Source organism: Ascaphus truei, chromosome 20 (assembly GCF_040206685.1).
Source record: "Ascaphus truei isolate aAscTru1 chromosome 20, aAscTru1.hap1, whole genome shotgun sequence".
NCBI classification, from domain to species: Eukaryota; Metazoa; Chordata; class Amphibia; order Anura; family Ascaphidae; genus Ascaphus; species Ascaphus truei.
The window spans coordinates 30,441,400-30,468,093 of NC_134502.1; the positions used below are offsets into that span (position 1 = coordinate 30,441,400).

Consider the following 26,694-nt stretch of genomic DNA (forward strand, 5'->3'; position numbering starts at 1 on the left):
TTATCAATCAACCACCTACCTCTACTCATCTCCATTCTGCCTTTCTCTCTCACTTTGAATCCTGTCTCTCCTTTTTTCTCTCCTCTGACTCCCCTGAACGTCTCATTGGGACTTCAACTGCCACAATGATGACCCCTCTCTCCCTTGGGCTTCCTGCTTTCTCTCTCTAACCTCTTCTTTAGGCCTTCACCGATAGACTGCAGCCAGCACCCACAAGGATGGCCACTACCTAGACCTGGTTTTCACTAAACTTCTCGCTCTCCAATATCTCCATTTCCCCTCTTCCTCTCTTTCCTCTATTTTCTCTCTCTCGCTTCTCCCCACCTCCATCTCCCCCATGTTTCTGCAGAGACCTGCACTCTATTAACCTACCAAATTTTGATTCCACTTTAAGCTCCTCCCTCTCCTCTCTCAGCCCTGCTACAGACCCTGAAAAACCTGGTCAGGAACTACAATTCTGCCCTGTCCTCCTTTCTTGATCTACATGCCCCGCTTTCTTTCTGCCTCTAGAGGAAATCTCACACTCTCGCAGACTTCCTTCACTACAAATTTATGCTATCCTGTTTCAACTCTGCCCTCTCGCAAGCTAAACAAACCTACTTTTCTTCACTAATCAGCACACACAAGTCTAACCCACGCCGACTCTTCTCTGTCTTTGACTCCCTAATAAGACCACCCTCTACTGCCTGTTTTTCTTCCTCCATCTTACCTCAGGAATTTGCTGACTATTTCAAGGAAAAGGTGAAATCCATTTGTCAGGACATCTCCTCTGTATCCCCTTCCCATCCCACACCTCTTCCTAACTCTCCTCCTGCCCGACAGTGAGGTGGGGAATCCGCAGGAGAGACGAATGGGAGTGAGTTGCCGCCCAGCTGGGGATCAGCACACGTAGTCATCTATGCTGACGACACACAAATGTACTTTTCAACCCCTGACCTTACACCTGCTGTGCTGTTTCTGAATGTCTCTCTGCGATATCCTCCTGCATGGCCATCCACAGACTTAAACGTAACATGGCAAAAACAGAGCTCCTCATATTTCCTCCCAAACCTGGCCCTACTACCTCCTTCCACATTACTGTTGGAAGTATGATCATTCACCCAGTAGCCCAAGCACGCTGCTTAGGGGTTACACTGGACTCCTCTCTCACATTCTCCTCTCATATTCAAAACGTTTCTTAAACCTGTCGCTTTTTCCTCCGCAATATAACAAAGATAAGCCCTTTCCTCTGTTGCTCGACTGCTAAAACTCTGACATAGGCCCTCATTCTCTCCCGCCTCAATTACTGTATCCTCCTGCTGTCCGGCCTTCCTGCCTCTCACCTGTCTCCCCTACAATCTATCCTAAACGCTGCTGCCAGAATCACTATACTCTTTCCTAGATCTGTCTCAGCGCCTCCCCTCCTGAAATCCCTCTCCTGGCTTCCGATCAAATCCCGCATCTCACACTCAATTCTCCTCCTCACTTTTAAAGCTTTACACTCTTCTGCCCCTCCTTACAGTACATCTCACTCCAATATCTCACTATACCCCCCTCTTCCCCACCTTACATCTCACCCTAATTTCTCGCTATGCACCATCCCGACTGTTGCATTCTGATAAACGATGTCTTCTCTCTACCACCTTTGTAACTAAAGCCCTCTCCCACCTTAAACCTTTCTCACTGACTGCCCCACACCTCTGAAGTGTCCTTCCCCTCAATATCTGACTAGCACCCTCTCTATCCACCTTTAAGACCCACCTTAAGACACACCTCCTTAACAAAACATATGAGTAGCTCCGTGGCTGATACTTTACACCTCATACATAAACGTTGGCCCCCTGCAGACGCACTTACCAGAACACCCTTCTCTTTTTTCACCTCTATTGTCTATTGTGATCTGGACAATGCGGATGCAATTTTATAGTGAGTTGCATTAAATGATGGGAGAGTTATTTACAAATTCTATAATTTGACCATTTTTGCTCTTTTTAATAGATTTTTGTGTTTGCTCTGGTATTAGAAGCATTGATTTTCTGAGGGGGAATGAAGAAACTTGAGAAGTTTCCCCTGATTATATTCTTTCCTTTATGATCTTCCTTCCTTCCCGGTATTAACACAATTCTATAATAATCCCTCTGCACCACGGAGGCAAGTTATCCCCCAGTAAGCATCTTCTCATCTTGTTTTATCTAAGTATTTCATTAAACAAAGAGGGACTATATATATATATGCGATAGATAAATCCGTTGCAGACCCGGAGGGAAGATATTTAATCCTATTGGGTTCTCTTTCAGGGGTGCCGATCACCATGGTGAACATCTATGCACCAAATGAAAACCAAATGAAAACTAGGCTCCGCACCTAGTAGAAGTTTTCAACGCATTTATGGGGGGTGAAGATGTCCCGGCCTCTATGTCAACAGCCAACCTGGCAATAATTCACAAAGAAGGTAGAGACCCACTGCAGTGTGGCAATTATAGGCCGATATCTCTTCTAAATTCTGATCTAAAAATATATAGTAAGATTTTAGCAAACAGACTAAACCCGATTCTTCCGAGCTTGATTCATAAAGACCAGGTTGGATTTATTTCGGGCAGACAAGCTTCAGATAATACTCGGAAAATAATAAACATTGTGGACCACGTGCATCTCTCAGGTACAAGAGCATTTTTGTTGAGCTTGGATGCCGAAAAAGCATTCGATAGAATTAGGTGGGACTTTTTAGACCAAACATTGATTAAATTTGGCTTCAGGGGCCCCTTCTTAGAGGGGATCAGAGCTCTGTACAAAAACCCAACAGCGGTTGTAAAACTCCCGGGAGGAGACTCAAGTCCCATAAAAATTACGAATGGTACAAGGCAGGGTTGTCCCTTGTCCCCACTTCTGTTTGCATTGTCGATTGAACCACTCGCGGCCACAATTAGAAATGACGATGATATAAAAGGGATTGTTATTGGAGCGCGAGAATACAAGATATCTCTTTTTGCAGATGATATCATTTTGTCATTGTCGTCCCCAATGACGACTCTGCCTAACCTCCAGTCACAGCTGGAAAATTTTGGTCGGGTATCAGGGTATAAAATTAACAGCGATAAATCTGAAGCCCTGAACCTATCACTTCTCGCCCCCGAGGTAAAACTATTGCAAATTAATTTTAGTTATAAATGGAGCCCTAACAACATTAAATACCTAGGGATCAGAATCGCAAATTCTTATGCTGCCTTATTTAAATATAATTTCCCCCCCTTATTTACAGAAATTAAAAAAAACCTACAGTGCTGGAACAAGTACCACATTTCATGGCTCGGAAGAGTGACATCTGTTAAGATGAACATCCTTCCCAGGCTACTGTACGTCTTCCAGACCCTCCCGGTCTGTGTTCCGCTGGCAGACCTCAAAAGCATTCAAAATAGTATTTTCCAATTCATCTGGAAGGACAAAAAGCCGCGAGTGGCTAGATCGGTAATGTTGGCACCACGGGAATGTGGAGGTCTGGGAGTACCAGATATAATTAATTATTATCAAGCGACCCACCTAAAACAAGAGATAGTTTGGAACAACGATCCAGTGTCTTGCGGCTGGTTGGAAATTGAGTCCTCCTGTGTCGCTCCCCTCTCACTCGGGGCAATACTTTGGTCCGGAGGGGGAGAGAAGATAATATCGGACAGAACAGGCCTGGGAGCAATGAGATGCACGTGGAAAATTTGGACAAAAACAAGAAATAAATATAAACTGACGTCTTCCCCCTCCATACTCACTCCCATTTTTGGTAACCCTGAATTCCCTCCGGGTTGTGTCCCAGGGAACCTTAAAGCATTTAGTTTGGCTAACATCAAATCAGCAAGAGATCTAATAGACAAAGGGACTCTTATTCCGTTACTTGATTTACAGGAGAAATGCCTCCCCATGAAACTCCCACTTTATGGTTATCTTCAGATCAGACACTTTCTCCTAACAATTTCCCAAACATCCAAATTTGAAGGTCCAACGTCTTTTGAAAAGATGTGTATGGTGGGCACATACCGGAAGGGTCTGATCTCAGAGATTTACGCAGGGCTAGCACGGTCCAGGAGTCCCGTCAACCACAATTATATGTTGAAATGGGCTGAAGACCTCAATCTTGTTATAGACAGAGATGAATGGGAGGATATTTGGGAAGCAGCAGCCAAAACTTCTATTTGCACTACTACTAAGGAAAATATATATAAGATTCTATTTCAATGGTACTTAATCCCGAGTAGGCTGAGCCGGATCTTCCCTGGCCTGTCTGACCTCTGTTGGAGGGGGTGCGGCCAGAGAGGAGATCTGGTGCATATATGGTGGACATGCCCAAAGATCCAGACTTTCTGGAATATGATATGCTCATTGGTTGAGGAGACGGTAGGAGTTGAGGTCCGGATGGACCCGCTGATATGCCTACTCGCGAAACCCATCGAAGATATCTCTGTCCCTCTTAAAAAACTGGCCTCGTTCATTCTGACTGCGGCTCGCTGCTCAATAGCAGCTAATTGGAAAAAGATTAAACCCCCTTCTAAGCAAATGGTCCTTCGCAAGGTAAGCGAGGTCAAGCTTATGGAATACCTATCGGCGCTCCTGAAACAGAATATAGTACAATATGAGAAAGTTTGGGCACAGTGGCCTTATAATTAAAGAGATTAAAAATGAGATATGGATGCTTCAGTTGGACTCTGCATTAGACCACTAACCCCTCTAAGGGGGAGTTCATGTCTACTCAGGGTCTTTTGACAAGGTGGAGGGGAGGACAACTACACCCCTTCCCTTAGCTCTCCCCGTTCCTATCCCCTCTCTCCCCCCTTCTTCTGTTCTTCTCTCTTCTCCCCCTCTCTCTCTCTGCCTATCCTTTACAGTACTAATATAAGGGGTTTGATCTAAGATCCTCCTAAAACTGTTAATTCTCCCGGACGGGATCTACATAGTAGAATCTAAATGCATAGGAGGTTACAAAATACTAGGGGCAGATCGCCTCTTCTCGATCAATCAACCTTGAGATGCTTCGGGTTGTTCACTTTTAAATGTATATGTTAATTAAGTTTACTGTCTATAAACAACCATGTGATGTGAATGTACCCCTGTCAGAAAACAATAAAAATGTTTGAAATAAAAACAAAAAAAACAAAAAAAAACAAAGAGGGACTTCTTGTAGGGCTGATGCCTTTCTGCACTAGGAGATTATTCAGCTGTGATAACATATTGTAACATACAAGTAAATGTTTGGATTGATATTATTGTTTCAATGGACCAGCATGAGAGGTCTTCCCGGGTGTAACTTTCTGGCCTCATATCCATTTTCTCCAGATGTTTAGTTAGTATTATGTCAAACTATAACCTTTTGAAACAGATGTTATTGGATGTGAAGATCTACAGTACTAAATCATCCCTTCACTTCTCTTCTCTCCAGGATATGTTTGAGGAAAACAAGACAACAGTTAAGAGGTTTGCATTTTTTTAGTCTCTCTCCTTCCTTCCTTCCTTCCTTCCTTCCTTCCTTCCTTCCTTCTTTCCTTTCCTAACCTTTCCTTTCTTCCTTTCCTTTCCTTTCTTCCTTTCTTCCTTTCCTTTCTTCCTTTCCTTTCTTCCTTTCCTTTCTTCCTTTCCTTTCTTCCTTTCCTCTCTTCCTTCCCTTCTTCCTTCCATCCTTCCATCCCATCCTCACATCCTTCCTTCCATCCCATCCTCATATCCTTCCTTCCCATCCTTCCTTCCTTCCATCCTTCCTACCTACCTACCTTACCATACTTCCTTCCTTCCATCCATCCATCCTTCCATCCTTCCTTTCTTCCCATCCTTCCTTCCCATCCTTTCTTCCTTCCTTCCATCCTTCCTTCAATCCTTACTTCCTTCCCATCCTTTCTTCCTTCCATCCTTCCTTCCATCCTTCCTTCCTTCCTTCCATCCCATCCTTTCTTCCTTCCTTCAATTCTTTCTTCCTTCCTTCAATCCTTTCTTCCTTCCATCCTTCCATCCTTACTTCTATCCTCACATCCTTCCCTTCCATCCTTCCTTCCATCCTTCCTACCTACCTTCCTTCCCATCCTTCCTTCCTTCCATCTTTCCTTCCTTCCCACCCATCCTTCCTTCCTTCCTTTCTTCCATCCGTCCTTCCCATCCTTCCTTCCTTCCCATCCTTTCTTCCTTCCTTCCATCCTTCCTTCCATCCTTCCTTCCTTCCCATCCTTTCTTCCTTCCTTCCCATCCTTCCTTCCCATCCTTCCTACCTACCTTCCTGCCCTCCTTCCTTCCATCCTTCCTACCTTCCTTCCTTCAATCCTATCCTTTCTTCCTTCCTTCCTTCCCATCCTTCCTTCAATCCTTCCAGCCTTCCATCCTTTCTTCCTTCCCATCCTTTCTTCCTTCCTTCCTTCCTTTCTTCCTTCCTTCCTTCCTTCCTTCCTTCCTTCCTTCCTTCCTTCCTTCCTTCCTTCCAGCCTTCCATCCTTCCTTCCTTCCCATCCTTTCTTTCTTCCTTCCTTCCTTCCATCCTTCCCATCCTTTCTTCCTTCGTCTCTGTTTTTACAAAATTCTACAGTAATCCCTTTGTACCATGAAGGCCAGATATTCACCAGTTCGTAACTTCAAATTTTAATTTTTTTTAAAAAAGGATCTTCAGAAAAACGTGGACCTATCTTTAAGGTTGATGCCGTTCTACACTAGGAGATAATTCAGTTTTTATAATATAAAATATAAGTAAATGTATTAATATTATTTTAATGAACCAACATGAGAGGAGTTTCTGGACCTCCTATCTTCTTGTTATGATGCTTATTTAGTATTATGTGAAACTATAACCTTCTGAGACAGACATTATGTGATACAATGCACCACTAAATCTTCTCTTCTTGTCCTGCCCCTTCCCTTCTCTCCAGGATATGTTTCAGGAAAACCAGACAAAGGTCACTGAATTTCTGCTCCTGGGATTTCAAAGTCTCCAACCCTTCAATGTCGCCCTCTTCATTCTGTTCCTCATGATCTACATCATAACCTTAGCTGCAAACCTGCTGATCATCATATTGGTGTCAAACAGCCAAAGCCTTAAATCTCCCATGTACTTCTTCCTCTGTCACCTGTCCTTGTCTGACATGTTACTTACCACAAACATATCCCCTAACATGCTTCATGTTGTATTGAATGGAGGGGGCATCATATATGTTACTGGCTGCATCACACAATTCTACTTCCATGGCATTTCAACATCTGCAGAGACGTTTCTTCTCACAGTGATGTCCCTTGATCGATATCTAGCCATCTGCAACCCACTGCGGTACACCTCCATCATGGACATCAGACTTTGTCTCCACCTCGTTACCTGGATTTGGCTGATTGCATTTCTGTTAATGATATGCTTGGTTTTTCCTATATGCCAGTTACAGTTCTGTGGTCCCCATATAATTGACCATTACTTCTGTGATTTTGATCCTCTTCTGGAGCTGTCATGTTCAGACACCTCCATTGTGAAACTAGGAGATTTTGTCTTAGCCATCCCTACAATACTCTTCCCATTTGTCTTCATCACTTCCACATATGTCTCCATCTCCCTCACCATCCTCAGGATCCCGTCCACCACTGGGAGACAGAAAGCCTTCTCCACCTGCAGCTCCCACCTGGCAGTCGTGGGCACATTTTATGGGACTATCATAGCTATTTACATGGCACCATCCGGAGGACAGTCATTTAATGTAAATAAGGTCCTATCACTTCTGTACACCGTGGGGACTCCCCTTTTCAACCCAATTATATATAGTCTGAGAAATCAGGAGATCAAGTTGGCTCTGAAAAAATGCCCCTATATAAGGAGAAGTTCTTCTATTTTAATAAAACTCAATAGAGAGAACAGCACGTAAGCTTTCTGCTGCTTACAATTAAAGTTGAACCATTTGTATAAATACACCTATGTAAGTACCAGCACTCTCAGAAGAAAGGTGAGTACAATCAAATTGAAGTGTGGGACCTTTCCCAAGTGAGAACGTTATTACTGCACTAAAAGCCCAGGAAAACCGCCGGATGGAAACACTCATAGAAATGTATGAACCCAATCAACCTTGACACTATTCATTCCTAAGTGCATTGTATTAGGCATGCATATAGGCCACACCCCCAATCAATATTATAATTTTCAATCATTTACGAGAGTTTATTCATGTTACCTTCTATCGCACTAGATTTGTCCTGTGAGGAAATAATTGGTCTGTTTATGTTCCACGTCTCCTCATTGTCTGGTTCTACTGAAATATATCACCCATCCTGACCTTGGTTTAGCAGCTTCCCAGCGCTGATCCAGCTTTATCTACTGTGTTTTTGCATTTCAATTGTCCTACTGAAGTATAGCGCTACAGACTAAGCGTGGGGCACTGAAGCAAGATAAGGCTGGGACAATAGCAGGAGTGTCAGCTCCTTATCAACTGGAAATAACTAATACAATTATATAGACTAGCATTATATATATACCCTAGAAGAAGCCTTAGTGGGCGAAACGCGTTGGTGGGACTTTCACGCTGCTGGCCCTGCCTGCTAGCACTTTATTTGGACCTTATATTTCCGTTGTTTACCCCTGGAAGTTATTCTTGGATCGTGGCTTTGTCTACCAGAGTCTGCAGTGTCATACTATCACAGGAGCTGAGTATCTTCCTATTAATCCATCTTTTTGACATCTGTGTTTGGGTCACTGAAGTACGTTTCAAATAATGTTTCTTTGATGTCATGTACTATATGTATAGTTTCATGCTTATAGGTCTTCTTTATCAAGTGCCCCACACACTGGTATAGCATGCCTGCTAATTACTTTTTACCATATTCTATGTATTTTCTGTAAAGGTTTATTATTATTTTCCTTTATTGTTTTTTTGCTCAGTATCTGTATTAACGACCGGCCGGTTGTAGATCGTTATGGGTACTCTGTCCCCATAGTGGTCATATCATCTTAGGTACTGATCATATTATGTTTGGGTTTTATATCTTAATTTTGTTTTCCTCAGGTCTGTCCATATTTAATGTATTTTCTGTTTAGTCAGGCAGGTCTTCAGTCAGCTGTTTTTGTTTTTCATTATTTTTTGATTTAATAAATTATTATCATTATTTTGCATAATTTGTCTGAGTGCTTTTTAGAGGTTTCTTTCTCTGTATTTTCATATACATATATATATATATTGAAGCAAAAGGTGTTTGAGGGGAGGTACATAGGACCCAGCACCTTCCAGGGTGTGTTCCCTTCACTCTCACCTGAGCCCTAATTAATGAGCTTCAAGGTTAAAAGGCAGCACAGACAGCTTCCTGTGTGGCTGCTGTGCCGATCTGAAGGCACACACAGACAGCCCTGTGAGATACTGCAAAGGGAAGCTGCAGGTACAGTGCCTAAAGTGGGGAAAGAGCCTAGTTTCTCCCACTGTTAGTTAGGGACTAAGCTGTGTTAGTCAGAACTCTGAAAAGGAGTTAGGTTTTTGTTTCTGTTTTATGTTATAAGTTAACCCTGTTCCTGCTTTGTACCTGGCAAATAAACCCTCCTGTGCATCAACACTACGTTTCCCTGCCATTCATCTGGATAAAAGAGACTGCAACGGGGTGTGGACATCACAACTGGTGGAGAATGCGAGCAATTCTAAACTCGCTCCAGTACAAGCAAACAGAAAATGCTGCTATCCTATTGCAGGGTTTGCAGGAGATGTCAAAATCCAATAATGAGAGCTTACAACAGATGACAAAGTCACAAACTGAAAGTACTGCGGTGTTAGTACAACAGATGGCGCTGTCCCTACATCAGACGCTAAAAGAAGAGCAACATGAGGCGCAACTTCGCCTACACCAGGAGCTCCATGTCTTGGGGGAGAAAATTACCGCCCAGACTAGCGTGGCCCAACAGGTCACTCACCAGGTAAAATCGCACCTTATTCAGAAAATGACGATGGGCGATGACGTTGAGGCGTACCTGTCAATTTTCGAGCGCACCGCAGTGCGTGAATGGTGGCCAGTTGAGCAGTGGGCTGGAATAATTGCTCCTTTCCTGGTCAGGGACTCACAGAAGGCCTATTATGACTTGGAGCCAGAGCAAGCGGAAAACTATGAAACCCTGAAGGCTGAGATTACGGCATGGCTAGGTGTCACTGTCGCAGTTCGGGCCCAGCGGTTCCACTCCTGGCGTTACGATGCAGAAAAGGCTCCACGCTCCCAACTCTACGACCTCATCCACTTGGCTCCAGCCTGACGAATGTACAGCCGCCGCCGTAGTAGAAGGGTCGTCATAGACCGGTTCCTGCGGGGTCTTCCTCGCACCGTCCAGAAGTGGGTCAGCCAGAATGACCCCCAAAGCGCAGAGCAGTTGGTCGCTTTAGTGGAACGCCACTTTGACGCTCAGGAGAAGGCCCGGAATACAAGTCCCGACGAGTTTCCCGGTCGCAGGTCCCCGCACATCAGGAGGTCCGGTATGACTGTTCCTCAGCCTAATGGGCCACAGGGACTCATAGACTCCCATAAAGGAGGTGCAAATCCCACAGCCCATAGAAGGGACTCTAGCCCCACTCCTTCCAATAGACTGGAGAAAAAACCCCGACCCAGTTTTGGGAAGTACACCGAGTGCTACAAATGTCATGAACTTGGACATGTGGCAGCAGTTTGCCCTTTGAACCTTGACCGAATGCAATGTGACATTTCTGTGGGGTATTTTTCAGGCGGGGTTCCTGCTGTTAAGCAGACTGTGATAGTGAAAGGTCATTTAGAGAGGAATAGGATGTGTGAAGTCACAATGGATGGGATACCTGTAAGTGCAATGCTTGACACTGGTAGTACAGTTACATTGGTCGCTGAACGTCTAGTCCAGTCGGGGTTTCTACCAAGGGTCATCTTACAGGTAACCTGTATCCATGGGGATGATCGCACTTACCCGGCTGCACGAGTGTACATAGAAAACCCCATCGGCCCAGTACATCATCAGGTCGGGGTAGTGCCGAATCTGATGTATGAGGTACTAGTGGGTCAGGATTTCCCATGGTTTTGGGAACTCTGGGAAAGGAAGTCTGATTGTGTTCAGGATTTGCCCTTGAGGTCTGAGGTTCCCGACCCAGTAGAAAATTTGTATTGAGTGCGCTGTCTCTCCAAACGACCCCCCTCTCACGGCTACACGGTGTCACCCCGCAGCTCCCAATCTCCCGTGATCAGCGGGGCATAATCAGCAATATAAAAACAAAAATAGGAGCGAATGAAAATTAAACCAGAAGAAACCAGAATTAATACATATATTTTTATCATGAAAAATCATTCATCATACAAAGATACACATAATACAGTAATATAATAAAAACCTTGTCTAAATTGACACAAATAAATTATGCACGAGCCCTCGCCACACAGGAATGATGGATGTAAACACCCAAACGCACAACCCTAGATTGTGACAGGGAAGGAGAGGTGCTAGGAATGCAGGATGTTATAGAAAAAACAGACCTTAGTGACTAGAATTCCTCTTAGTGCTCCTCGTGGCAGGTAGGGCTCCACCAGCTACACAAACTGACCGTCGTCACAGCCGTGCGTCGCTGCGTTATGACGTCACCAACATGTTTCATGTCACATGACACTTCATCAGGGCTTGGCCATAGACACTCAGAGAGGCACTAATATACCTCCCCTGGTTCATATATTAACCAATAGGGAACCATGTCTTATTTCAGGCTATCAGGCCATCCAATCAACTGCTCACATACTAATTGACAAATCAATATAACTAAACGCTAACAGTAAATTAGAAAAATGATAATAAATACATAACACTTACAAAATAATACCCACACAAATACATAACATGACAAAGCATAAAATAATAAACTATAATTGATTTAAAAATGACACATAAATAAAAACGATTTTAAATACTTTGAACCAAAGCAATGACTATTAATGAGTCTATTGTTCCTCATGAAAAAAAAAAAAAAAAAAAAAAGCCAGACTGTGTGGTGCTCTAAACGTAGACTCAGCAAGTTCAAATATATATTGTAAGTTGTATCCTTGAAGTATCCCACATATAAATGGTGACCATCTATAGCATAAACACCTAATTCCACCAGTTATCAATAAACCGGAAGAGTATTACCCAGATAGGTAAATACTCACACTAGCTAGTGTCCAGCCAAATCATTGATTATGAAAAAAAGGTACACCTTGATAAAGAGCGGAAGCTCGAAACATGTCGGTGGGGGCCTGAGGGCTCATTTTTTTCTTGTTACCATGTTCTGACAAATAATAAACCTCTAATTTTTGGGACACGCTCTCTAGCAAATTTATTTCGTATAGCTGTGCTCCAACTCTCCTTTCTGGATATTGTTCCTCATGATGCAACATAATTATAATGAATTAATGTGTAAACATAAAAATATTCTGAGCTATATGAGCTCTAGACTCCTTATAATTACATCATTGTCCATACCTTAAAAAATAAAATAATATATATTATAAAGAACAAGAGATAAACACCATTATCGCAGCTTGTCCTGATTAACCTATGAGTGTCAGAGTAAAACCTCGCAGGACACCCTTAAGAAGGTACAACGATAAATCCCCCCTTAACTAGATTAAAATTAGAACCATATGGACATAAATCTACATTCATCACACACTGAGTACTTATGTAATCCATAAAAATGAATGATATGTTACTATCTAATGTGATAAAAGCCTTAGTAAGAGAAGTTAGAGATTACATGTGTTTGTGCATACATCGCAGCCTACTGTATAACTAGGTGAGTCAGAACTATGCCCGCAGAACTCAATAGCCTTATATCAAAATCTGTTCCATATTATCATTAGGTGAATAAATTTCACAAATAACCATATTAGCACAAAGCCTTAAAAATATAACAAATTGTGTGGAGGTCGACAGGAATCTATACAGATAATGGGGGATACCTTTACACCATCAATCATCATTGATAATGATTTGATGGATGAAGGTGTAATAGGTGCGGCAATGAATGTAGATTCATCATTCTATTGTGATATGCTGGAACATGTGGAAGATAACAGTAGGGTTAGGGCTATTGACAATATAGACAACTCTAGCTGTGGGAATTCACAAGCATCACAAGATATAGATACTCTGCAGGGTCTGTTGGGTCTTTATTTGGAAAGTGAAGATGCTAAAACCATTATGCATACACCATATAGACCTAACAGTTTATTTTATCCCTATGAATCCAAGGGTCCTTATGTGGAGCTTTTTGGTAAACTTGTAGAAAAGGATTTGCAGTTAATGTGTAAAAACAAACGTTTATGAATGGTTAATGACAATTTAAGCCACCAAGAAAGACGAGCTTTAAAAGAATTACATTGGAATGGTGACCTTATCATACGACAAGCGGATAAGGGGGGTGGGACAGTCCTGCAAAATAGGGAGGACTATATTAAAGAAGCACATCGCCTTCTGAATGATAGTATCTCCTATGAAAAATTACCAGGTGATCCCACACTGAAATATCAATGCATTATTAAAGATTTCCTAAGTAAAGCACTCAATCTAGGGGTACTGTCAGGTAAAGAATTTTCCTATATGTATAAGGTCTGTCCACGTGTTCCCATTCTGTATCACATACCAAAGATACATACACTGGCGACACACTTTATTCGAGCTCGGCTAGTCCCACGAATTCGGGTATACCCGGGTGTTTTGAGGTTTGTGACTGTTTTCTGCCCGAGTGCATTGAGTTATTTTCCGGCAGGGATTGAAGCATTTTATTCCCGCTGGCTGCAATACTGCACAGTACATATATATATACTGCATTACAATTCATGAATTTATGCCATCTGGTAGACACGTGAAGCATTGCAGCCTATTAAATCCTAATCATTATCATTTAACAGATCAGCCGCCCATCAGCCAGGCATGAACCCAGGCTGGGAAGGCAAATGCAACGGGGCTTGCCAGAGGTTAGGAGCGGCGCATTCCAGGTATCTGCCAGGTACATACCGGGTATTTGCTCGAATAAAGTGTGTCGGTGCAGTAAGACATTAGAGAGTCCCCCTGGCCGTCCCATTGTGTTGGGGATTGATTCCATCACTGCTAATTTATCACAATATGTTGATTATTTTGTGGCACCCCTTACTGCAGCACTACCATCTTTTTTACGTGACAGTATGGATGTATTAAATTCCTTACAAAATATTACTTGGGAGGAGAATTACATCTGGGTTAATTTAGATGTACAGTAGCCTCTCTCTATACCTGCATACGTCACAACCAAGGTTTGGAAGCAATCACCCATTTTTTGCACAATGATAATTCTTTAACCGATGTACAACAGAAATGTATTATAGATAGTGTTAATTTTATACTTCATCATAATTATTTTTCTTTTGAGGGACAATTCTATCTCCAGACCACTAGGACGGCCATGGGGACATGTTTCGCTCCCAATTACGCTGGTTTGTTTTTGGGATAGTGGGAACTAGATGTTATTTGGAACAACAATGCCTATGGAAAATATCTTAAATATTATCGACGGTATATAGATGACATCTTGATCATCTGGTCATGTACACAGGATGACCTGGATTCATTTATTAGAAGTATAAATAATAATGAGAGAAATCTGACTTTCAGTGGGGAAAATAATAATAGTGAAATTAATTTCCTAGACCTGAAAATTACCATTCAGGATAACAATATTGTCACAAAACGTTTTTCAAAACAGTAGATGTCAATTCCTATTTGGACCGCAACAGCAACCATTCCATCTTCTGGTTAGATAATATTCCGTATGGGCAAGTGTTGCGTGTCCGTAGGAATTGTTCACAAATCACTGATTTTGACACACAAACACTAAGTTTTGCTACTAGGTTTAAAGAAAAAGGATATGATGAGGAACTTATAAGTAAATCTATTAAAAAGTGTAGAGGATTCTCCCGGAAAGAATTACTTATTCCAAAATCTAAACAACTTGTTAAAAAGAAAAAGGTTTTTAGTGATGCACCCATTTTCGAGACAGGTTTTTGCAGACAGGAAAATAAGATAAGAGGGATTCTTAATAGACACTGGGATATCCTGAAAATGGATCCCATTCTAAAGGAAACGTTGCCCTCTAGGCCCAAAGTTGCCTTCAGAAAAGCCAAAAATATTAAAAATCGTCTGGCACCTAGGGCTCTGAAGAAGGCCACTAGCGAAAACAATAAAAATCTTACTGTAAGTGGCAACTTTCTTGCTTAACCAATGGGCAACTATACATGTGGCAGATGTGTGGTTTGCAAACATATGAGCAAGGATAAAGTGATATGTAATAGCAACAATGGGAAGGAATTTGTGGTGAACCATTTTATAAACTGTTCAACTACGTTTGTTGTATATGTTATCAATTGTTCATGTCCATTAATTTACGTAGGGAAAACCATCAGACCACTTAAAGTGCGTATTGGTGAGCACATTAATGGGATTAAAAATGCACGACTAAATTTAGAGAAGGGCAAAACTATCCATAATCTAGCTCAACATTTTTTAACCCACCATAAAGGAGAGGTGGATACCCTACGCTTTAGGGGAATTGAAGTAGTATCCAGAGATCCCAGGAGGGGTGATAGGGAGAATTTCCTGCTCCAAAGGGAACAATTCTGGATTTATACACTGGAAAGCAAGTCACCCGGTGGGTTAAATGAGCAGATAGAATTGGCCCCTTTTCTAAAATAACTTTCTACAATAACTTCCAAATAACTTCAAAAATGATATCAAATTCCCCTGGGGTAGTATGAGAATAGTCACTAAGTTCATTGTTTCTCCAGGGGGTTAATGAGGTTATTGTCCTAGGCTTTGTGCTAATATATATAATATGGTTATTTGTGAAATTTATTCACCTAATGATAATATGGAACAGATTTTGATATAAGGCTATTGAGTCCTGCGAGCATAGTTCTGACTCATCTAGTTATACAGTAGGCTGCGATGTATGTATAAACACATGTCATCTCTAACTTCTCCTACTAAGGCTTTTATCACATTAGATAGTAACATATAATTAATTTTTATGGATTACATAAGTACTCAGTGTGTGATGAATGTAGATTTATGTCCATATGGTTCTAATTTTAATTAAAAAAAAATAATCTAGTTAAGGGGGGATTTATCTTTGTACCTTCTTAAGGGTGTCCTGCGAGGTTTTACTCTGACACTCATAGGTTAATCAGGACAAGCTGCGATAATGTTGTTTATCTCTTGTTCTTTATAATATATACAGTATTATTTTATTTTTTAAGGTATGGACAATGATGTAATTATAAGGAGTCTAGAGCTCATATAGCTCTGAATATTTGTATGTTTACACATTAATTCATTATAAGTATGTTGCATCATGAGGAACAATAGACTAATTAATAGTCATTGCTTTGGTTCAAAGTATTTCAAATCGTTTTTATTTATGTGTCATTTTTAAATCAATTATAGTTGATCATTTTAAGCTTTGTCATGTTATGTAGTTGTGTGGGTATTATTTTGTAAGTGTTATGTATTTATTATCATTTTTCTAATTTACTGTTAGCATTTAGTTATATTGATTTGTCAATTAGTATGTGAGCAGTTGATTGGATGGTCTGATAGCCTGAAATAGACATGGTTCCCTATTGGTTAATATAGGAACCAGGGGAGGTATATTAGTGCCTCTCTGAGTGTCTATGGCCAAGCCCTGATGAAGTTTCATGTGACATGAAACATGTTGGTGACGTCATAACGCAGCGACGCACGTCCGTGACGACGGTCAGTTTGTGTAGCTGGTGGAGCCCTACCTGCCACGACGAGCACAAAGGGGAATTCTAGTGCCTAAGGTCTGTTTTTTCTATAACATCCTGCATTCCTAGCACCTCTCCTTCTCTGTCACAATCTAGGGTTGTGCGTTTGGGTGTTTACATCCATTATTCCTGTGTGGCTAGGGCTCGTGCATAATTTATTTGTGTCAATTTTGACAAGGTTATTATTATATTACTGTATTACTGTATGTGTATTTTTTGTATGATGAATGATTTTTCATGATAAAAATATATGTATTAATTCTGGTTTCTTCTGGTTTCATTTTCATGCGCTCCTATTTTTGTTTTTTGTATTCCCGACCCAGTAGACCCTGGTTCTCTGTTAGAGGTTATGGCAGGTGAAGGACCTGAGGTTGAGGACCCCCCAGAACTAGATTTTCAGGATTTACAGGTTGCTCCCGTAAAGTTTGCCTCTGCCCAACTTGACGATTTGACGCTAGTAAACGCCAAAGCCACAGTAGTGAGCATAAATGGGGTACCAGTTAACCATGAGGTTACGCCATCACCACCCTACTTTGTCTACAACAATGACTTACAGTAGTTTATAAGGTAGAAAAAGAAGACCCTGATAGGTTAGAGCAGCTACTGGTGCCAAAGCCCTTTAGAAGTCAGGTAATGGACCTGGCCCATAGCCATATCCTGGGAGGACACCTAGGGGTAAAGAAAACCACTGATAGAATAGAAGCGCGATTTTACTGGCCGGGTCTACACAAAGACGTTGAACGTTATTGTGGGACATGTCCAGAGTGTCAAATGACCTCACCAGTAAAATCGTTCCGTAGTCCGTTAATACCCTTGCCCATTATTGAAGTTCCTTTTGAACGTATCGGAATGGATCTGGTAGGCCCATTACCAAAGTCAGCACGGGGCCATCAACACATTCTAGTCATTGTAGACCACAAGATATCCGGAAGCGGTTCCCCTCCGGAATACATCCGCTAAAGGCATAGCCAAAGAATTAATGTTGTTGTTTACTCGGGTCGGGATCCCCAAGGAAATATTAACAGACCAAGGAGCCCCTTTCATGTCCCAGGTTACGAAAGAGCTATGCAGGTTGTTGAGTATCAAACATTTACACACTTCGGTCTATCACCCGCAAACCGACGGCCTAGTGGAGTGGTTTAACAAGACTCTTAAACATATGTTACGGAAGGCAATAGAACGAGATGGTAAAAACTGGGATTTTCTCTTGCCGTATTTAATGTTTGCCGTAAGAGAAGTCCCTCAGGCATCTACAAGTTACTCCCCTTTTGAGTTGTTGTATGGGAGACACCCACAAGGTATACTTGATATGCTCAAAGAGTCCTGGGAAACAGAGTCGACATCCCACCGTAGCATAATCGAGCATATTTCCCAGATGCAGGATCGCATTGCAGCAGTGTTACCGATTGTGTGACAACACATGCAGCAAGCCCAGAGTTCACAGCAGAACTCTTATAACAGGAATGCCAGACTTAGGGTGTTTGGGCTGGGAGATAAGGTGTTAGTGCTGGTACCTACAGTAGAATGTTAATTTTTGGCCACCTGGCGGGGACCCTACGAAGGCCTAGAAAGAGTAGAAGAGGTCAATTATAGAGTTAGACAGCCCGGAAGGAGGAAGCCAGAACAGTTGTATCATGTGAATCTCTTAAAGCCCTGGAAAGAGAGGGAAGCGTTGGTTACTCTAGTTCGGACTGTACCATCTAGGGAACCTTCTGTTCCTGAAGTGAAAATTGCTGACACCTTGTCTGGCCCTCAGAAACAGGAGGTAAAGGAGTTTCTTGTGCGCAATGCCCGAGTTTTCTCCCCTGTACCCGGGACAACCTCGGTTATTGAACATAACATCCATACAGAACCTGGGAAGGTCATACATCTTAAGCCATATAGATTACCTGAGGCTAGGCAACAGGCCGTTAAAGAGGAGGTACAGAAAATGTTGGACCTCGACGTAATCGAGGAATCATTCAGTAACTGGTCGAGCCTTATCGTGTTGGTTCCGAAACCGGATGGCTTGATCAGGTTCTGTAATGATTTTAGGAAACTAAATGCAGTCTCCAAATTTGATACATACCCTATGCCACGGGTGGATGAACTGATAGACCGGGTAGGTGATGCCCGATTCTTAACTACCCTTGATCTGACTAAGGGGTATTGGCAGTTACCTCTAACACAGGCTGCTAAAGAAAAAACGGCATTTTCCACACCAGGCGGTCTATACCAATATAAGGTCCTACCCTTTGGTCTACATGGGGCTCCAGCAACCTTTCAGAGATTGATGGACCGGTTGTTGAAGTTCCATACAGACTATGCCTCGAGCTACATGGATGATGTGATCATTCACAGTAATGACTGGGACTCTCACCTGGAAAAGGTACATGCAATTCTAGACTCCTTGGAGGAAGCGGGTCTGATCAGCAAACCCTGATAAGTGTGCCATCAGTTTAGAAGAGACCAAGTACTTAGGGTATACGGTTGGTAGAGGGCTTGTGAAACCGCAGGTGGCAAAGCTGAAGACAATTAGGGAGTGGCCGAGACCAATAACTAAGAAACAGGTTAAAGCCTTCCTCGGCCTAGCTGGTTACTACCGTCGCTTTATACCAGACTTTACCACCCTCTCAACCCCTCTGTCCGACCTAATGAAAGGGAAGAGTTCGGTCATGGTGAAGTGGTCTGACCAGGAGGAGAAAGCTTTCCAAAGCTTAAAAAACGCCTTATGTGCTCATCCCGTCCTGATCACCCCGGACTTTACCAGGGACTTTCAGGTTCAGTGTGACGCTTCCGATGTAGGGATAGGAGCGGTCCTGTCACAAAGAGTCGGAACGGAGGAACACCCCATCATATATATCAGCCGAAAGCTAATAGTCCATGAGAAGAGATATGCCGTAGTTGAGAAAGAGGGCTTGGCCATCAAACGGGCATTAGAGACTCTAAAATATTATTTGTTAGGGAGAAAATTTACCCTAATAATGGACCATGCACCCTTAAGTACATGCAACAAAATAAGGAAAAGAATGCTCGGGTAACTCGCTGGTTTTTGAGTCTCCAGGGGTTCCAGTTCACAGTTGAACACAGGCCAGGCTCCAAACATGGAAATGCTGATGCATTGTCCCGAGTATACACCTCCCTATTTTCAAGTGCTCACCCGATAATGATTGAGCAAGGGGGGGGGGGGATATGTGATATATTGAAGCAAAAGGTGTTTGAGGGGAGGTACTTAGGACCCAGCACCTTCCAGGGTGTGTTCCCTTCACTCTCACCTGAGCCCTAATTAATGAGCTGCAAGGTTAAAAGGCAGCACAGACAGCTTCCTGTGCTGCTGCTGTGCCGATCTGAAGGCACACACACAGACAGCCGTGTGAGATACTGCAAAGGGAAGCTGCATGTACAGTGTCTAAAGTGGGGAAAGAGCTTAGTTTCCCCCACAGTTAGTTAGGGACTAAGCTGTATTAGTCAGAACTCTGAAAAGGAGTTAGGTTTTTTGTTTCTGTTTTATGTTATAAGTTAACCTTGTTCCTGCTTTGTACCTGGCAAATAAACCCTCCTGTGCATCAACACTACGTTTCCCTGCCATTGATCTGGATAAAAGAGACTGCAACGGGGTGTGGACATCACAATATCTATAAACACACACAAAAAGTAGCGCTGCTAAGTGACGTGAATAAATGTGAAACTAAAATATAAACACATAAATTGTGAATGTGATGTTCTAATAGTAAATATAATCAAAAGATGCAATAAACATAACAATATAAAGTCCAAATGTCTCCACTTAGTGATGGTTCAGAGGAGGGGAGGATCCCAACAACACAATGATCCCAGGAGCTCCCTGCTGCTTCAGAAAAAGTGGTGTGGCCCCCCACTATACACCTAGAAGAACAAAACACAAAAAAAGTGCAAGCTCCATAGCGCGTAACTGTGTACAAATAGGGTGAATTTATTTAAAGGAAAGTGTCCCTAGGAGATACACTTACAGGATGCTAAAATAACACAAACATTGGAGAGAATCTGTAAGGGGCGTCATCTACAGGAGCGGGGAGGTCCGACAATGATACTTTGCACCTGATGTGGCTGTTTGCCACTCCTGCCACGAGTCCTGCAGCATTTCAGCGTCTCCAATGCTCAGAACACTTCCATGTGTAGTACACTGCCGGAAGTGAAGGCGGATCAGCTGAAGACAGTATCAGGGAACTCAGGACCTCCTTCCACACGTCCGTCTAAGATGACGTCACCACGTCTCTACGCGTTTCGTCACGTTGCGGGACTTCCTCAGGAGAAATAATTACTTGGTGTAACATAGCCAGTTTATATAGGGCAAAGTCCACGTAAACACAGCAACAATGCTCAAAAAAAGGCTGGAATCAGCGCTGCTGATTCAACACACATTCGAAACGGCTAGGGATGGTATAATGTTAGTGTTCGAAAAAGTAATAAATAATAAAACGGCATAGAATACAAGGTGTACTATTCATAACTAACAAAAATAAACCAGTGTAAATGCTTAATGTAAATACATTGGTGATAAGTGTATATAAATTACCACTGGCAATACCAGGTGATGCATATAATAATGGTGCCCATTAATGATAACTATATTAACCTAAACTAATCTAATCTAATATGTGAAGGTGACTTTAAGGATTAACTCAACAATTTATTTAATAAATTAAAAATGAATAAACGCAGTTTAAAAACTATTAAACAAGTGTAAACCTATATAGGGACAATATGTTTGAATAAAATTGAATGAACCATGTAGATATAGGGGTGGGTTATAAGCAACTATATACTAAAGGGGAAGGTAGAAAACAACAAACCCCAGGGATATGGAGATACCATCTGGACCCACAAATAGTGGTATTGGATATAACAAAATGGGGATGACCCCATAAGAACAGAGAAGTAGTAACCCGATCGGGGAGAACACAGATAGCAAAAGAAGAACAGATTCAGACCAGTGAACTCGTATCTATGCACTCGTTTAAACCTGTGGGTGAGAGCGTGTCAGGGGAATAAATCCAGAAGGATTCCCTGGCACAAAGTGCTTTAAATCTATCACCACCCAGTTTTGTTTCAGGTATAGTCTCAATGCCCATAATCTTAAATTCACTGGGATTTTTAGAATGAGCCTGAGCTGATCCCAGACACGCAGGCGGGCGTGTTTGTTCCCATTAGACGCTGAGGTCTATGCCCCGTAGGCTCGATTCCCATTGGCCAGTTCTAATTTCCCACTCACCCGTAGCTCACGCCCTGGTGGGTAGTCAAGAGTCCTTGGGCCGGCCCCCTTATCTGATTGGTGCACCATCACAATCCGTGCTCTGGTTGGTCAGCGGCTCTGATCCAGCAAAAAATAGAAGACCCAGGTCTATGAAAGGGAAGCATCCGATCAGAGACATGGAGACAAGACAAAGTTTGGAGCTGATCCCAGACACGCAGGCGGGAGATTCAAAAGTGCTTTGTGCAAAAGAGCCCACACAAGCACTGACCTAAGCAGAATGAGGAGAAGCCTGGAACATGAAGCGGACAGGATAGGCTTGTGCACCTAGTTGAGCCTAGGGACTTCCCCATTAGAACTCCAGTTGGTGAATGTATATTGGTATTGTGTATGTTGTGTGTTTGCTGGCTTGCCAGAATTAACTTTCGTTTATTCAATTATTGTATCCTGTCTCGTGACAGTGATCCCGGTGGTAAAAGGTGTTAAACGTACTGGTCCCCCGTGACACTGTGTACATTGATGTCACTATATAAATGAACATATACATACAAACATACACATATCTGATCCATTCATCCCATTGTCACACGTCATCACTTGCTATTCACCAGAAACCACTCAAGATCCCAGTGGTAAAAGTTGTAAAAAGTACTGGTCTCCTGTGACAACGATGTCATCCAAATAGATGGCGGCATATGCCCTATGGGGTCATAGCCCCTTGTACATTAATCTTTGGAAGGTGGCTGGAGCCCCATGTAGCCCAAACGGCATAGTGACGAATTGGTATAAACCGAGAGGGGTGGCGAAGGAAGTTTTGACGTTTGATTCCTCCGCTAATGGTATCTGCCATTATCCTTTCATGAGATCCATGGTGGAGATATTCTCTGCTATATGAAGGGAGTCAAGCAATTTGTGCACACTTGGCATTGGGTATGCATCGAATGTGGATACCGCATTTACCTTTCGGATGTACACGCAAAACCTCACTTTCCCATCTGGTTTAGGGACCAAGGCTATAGGGCTACACAATTCACGTGGGACTCCTCAATCACGCCCAATTCCAACATGTCTAGTATTTAGTTCTCTAGAAGGGCTTTGTGGCCTTCATGCAATCTGTAGGGACAGGACCGTACTTTTACGCTTTGTCAATCCTATGGGACACTAAATCAGTCTGCCCTGGCAACTCCGAAAACATATCTGGGAATTGGTTACACAATTCCTGTAGGTCTGCCCTGTGTTCCGTGGTTAACTGACCTCCCATAGGGACCTGATGGACATTACAAGTACTACCCTGTGGAGGCTGTGGACCCAGATCTGTCACCCCTTCCAGAGGGCGGATGAATAGAGATCTCATAGTTTTCCAGGGTTTCAGTAGGTTCACGTGGTAGATTTGTTTACCCTTCCTGGACCCCGGTTGAGAGATTTCATAATTCACCTCCCAGATGCGGCGGAGAACTTGGAAAGGACCCTGCCACTTTCCTCAGTTTGGGAGACCCTTATGCGAGCATTTTGGTTATACTGCCTCCCTTGACGTTCTTGAGCAGACCTAAGATTTTCCTTAGCAAACTAACCTAACATATCTTGTCGGTTTCTAAGATCTATTACATACAGTATTGAAGGGCATTCTTGGAGGGGGAGCGCTCCTCCTCCCAGGTTTCCTTTAATAGGTCTAGAATACCCCGGGGTTGGCGACCATTTTAGAGCTCAAACGGGGAGCAACCTGTGGAGGCTTTGGGAATGTCTCGTAGCGCAAACAGCAGGAAAGGGAAAGATCATCACAAGCTCGCTTTTCAGTGTCTACAAACTTTCTAAGCATGGTTTTTAAAGTTCGGTTACACCTCTCTACCAGTCCATAAGTCTGAGGTTGGTAGACCAACGTCATGATGGATGTAACCTCTAATCATTTCAGGACATCTTACATTATATTCACCATGAATTTTGTTCCCTGGTCGGTCAACATTACCTTTGTTAGTCCAACCCGAGAGAACAGCTCTAACAGCCTGTGAGCCACCTATTTAGCAGTTGCAGTTCTCATAGGGAAGGCCTCAGGATATCTGGTGGCATAATCCACAACATCTAGTATGAATTTATGTCCCTTCACAGAGGGTTCTAAAGGTCTTACCAGATTACACCAATCCTCTCGAATGGGACTGAGACCAAGGGCAGAGGAATCAAGGTGGCCGGCTTGTGTCCCTTTTGGCCGGTCAACTGGCATTCAGGATGTCTGACATCATTTCTGGATATCACCATGTATGCCTGGCCAGTAGAACCGGGATGAGATGTGCTCCTTGGTCTAATTTCTGTCCAGATGACCCCCCCTCACAGGAGAGTATGGGCTAGTGTAAACACTTGTTTAATAAGGACCTTAGGGACCAATATTTGTTGAATGACCTCCCCATGTTTGTGAAACCTTATTCACCCTATATAGGATGTCATTTACAAGTTTGAAATGTGGAAACACCTTTGCACCTTGTTCATCTACTACTTTATCATTACCCATACGACCTTCTCATATTGCCTAGCCAGGGCCGGGTCATCCCTCTGCCTCTGGCGGAAGTCAGGAAGTGCCATGTCTGGCAAAGTTCCTCCACCTGTCTCTCCCTCTTCCTGGTCCTTCCCCGTAATTACTTGTAGTCTGGGTGTCTGACTAAGGTTACCGGTAGTTCCAGACCTTTTTAATCAGTGCTCTTTTTCAGAACGTCTTTGTTTACGAGTCTTCAGAATCCGATGTCTACGGGGGAACATCTCTGAAGAAAATGGGAACAAGTTACCGGGTTTCTTCGGTACAGAAGAAGTAGGCTGCTCTTGAGCAGGGGCCAACAATGTTCCAAAGTATCGCCAGCCTCGGCTAAGTAGAACAGGGGCAGGTAGTCAGGGAGCAACTCCTTCTTGAAGTCTAGACTCTCGACCGTTGACCTGTAGGGGGATGTCCTCCATCAGGTTTCTCTTTGTATCGCCATGGATACACTCGAAACCCCATGGAGAGTCATAGGAGAGTCATAAGACAGTAATTCGCTTGGGAGTAGGCCCTGTAGGATAAGGGTTTTTCCAGATTCTGAATCCACCGTGGCTTTTACGGCTTCCCCCTCCACTGATGCAGGGAACAACCATGGCTCAGGGTCCCCTCGGAAAGAAGCAGTGGCTTCTAGATAGTAGCTTCAAGTAGAGTCTACAAGCTGTAGAAATATCATTAATGACACTGAGAAGAGTTGGGGCCCAAGAACAGGGCCTTGCAGACAACGCAGTTGAAATCCAAGGGGTTGGAGGTAGAGCCTGAGATAGACACATGTTACTACTGCTAAGGTAATTAAGGGGTTAACTCTTCCCGCTACCCACCCGGTATACCTAACCACACACCATGGGCCAAATCCCACCTTCACCCATCCCCTCTAACCCCAATAAACACTAAAAAATACAATACAACAACCCATACTATCCAAGACACCCAGTGATTGCCAGCGTGGTTACCTATGCCCTAAATGGGAGAAAGATAGCCCCAATGGCAATGAATGGGCACCCTACAACCCACCCCCAACAAACCTTTTTCCGAACATATACAGTACAGTAATGGGCAAATTCCCTATTATCCAGATCTGGATAATAGTGCATTTGCCCATTAAAACTAAAACATTACCCAGCCAGCATATAATAAATTAACATTGTACTTACCCCTGTAAGGATGAAGGCTTACCTCATCCTCATCTTCATCTTCATCCTCCTCGTCCTCCATGGGCAGTAACATTAAAATGAAAAAAAAACTACCTACTGGCCACTAACCCCTTAATTACCTTAGCAGTTAGTAAGCACTATAGTAATTAAGGGGTTAACCTTGCCAGCTACCCACATGGGAGGCCTAACCACCCTTCCCGGGGAAACTACCCTAATGAAGGCCATTGGTTTTCAGTGTGTGTTCCATATTTGGGGGTTAAATCCTTACTTGCCGTGCCGGGCTCATTGGCACATTAAATACCTCTCCCACTTTAGTCGGGTATCTTGTTCAAGCTTTCATAGTATGGTTAAACCTACCAGCACCGGCGACACTGTACATCTCGTATTCACACAGCAGTGGAGCGGGGGACAGGTACCATGGAGAAGGAAGACAAAAAGGTCAGCATTGAGTAGTATTGCACGGACAGGAGAGCATGTCTAGGTTTAAATCTCTGCTACTAGAGGATCCCCATAATTCCCTGGTCATAGCCAGGGAGGTACCCACCGTGCACCATCACAGCACAATGGGGTGTAGTGTTACCTCACACTTTGGGTGGGACTGTTCTATGGACACCAGGTGTTTAGGTGCCTACGACACCCTCAGTACTTTGGGGGAATCCCACTCGTGTGTTGGGTGTTGTGTGTGGGTTGCATTGAGATATTGTTATTGTTATTGTATGTGCGTGTGTCAGTAAATATTAGTTATATACCTGTTTGTGTATTATTCTTCACTGCAATTGGTTCCTGTGAGGGGTTATTCTGCAAATGCTGGGATCCCTCATGGGTGGAGGCGCATTACCGAGAGGAGAAAGAGCTTGCTCCAGGCTCCCAGTGGCGGCGGCTTAGGCCTCCTGTGAGCAACAGGTATATCAGCACGCGCAGTTCCCTTAGTCATAGGGGAAGGGGGCTACATATATATAAATAAATCAGAAGACAAAGACAACTTCTCCACATGGTCATTCCATTGTCCTTAGCTTTTCAGATCCCATTCAATCAACTCTTATCCATTATTATTATTACTATTATTAATAAAA

General features: G+C 43.0%; 1 protein-coding gene across 1 annotated transcript; it reads left to right on the forward strand.

Moving 5' to 3' along the window:
• Positions 1-6,869: 6,869 nt before the first annotated feature.
• LOC142471152 (olfactory receptor 11A1-like) lies at positions 6,870-14,173 on the forward strand. The gene is made up of 2 exons (XM_075577940.1): positions 6,870-7,773; positions 14,130-14,173. Exons 1-2 carry the CDS (start codon positions 6,870-6,872, stop codon positions 14,171-14,173), a joined length of 948 nt encoding a protein of 315 aa, XP_075434055.1.
• The last annotated feature ends 12,521 nt before the right edge of the window (positions 14,174-26,694 follow it).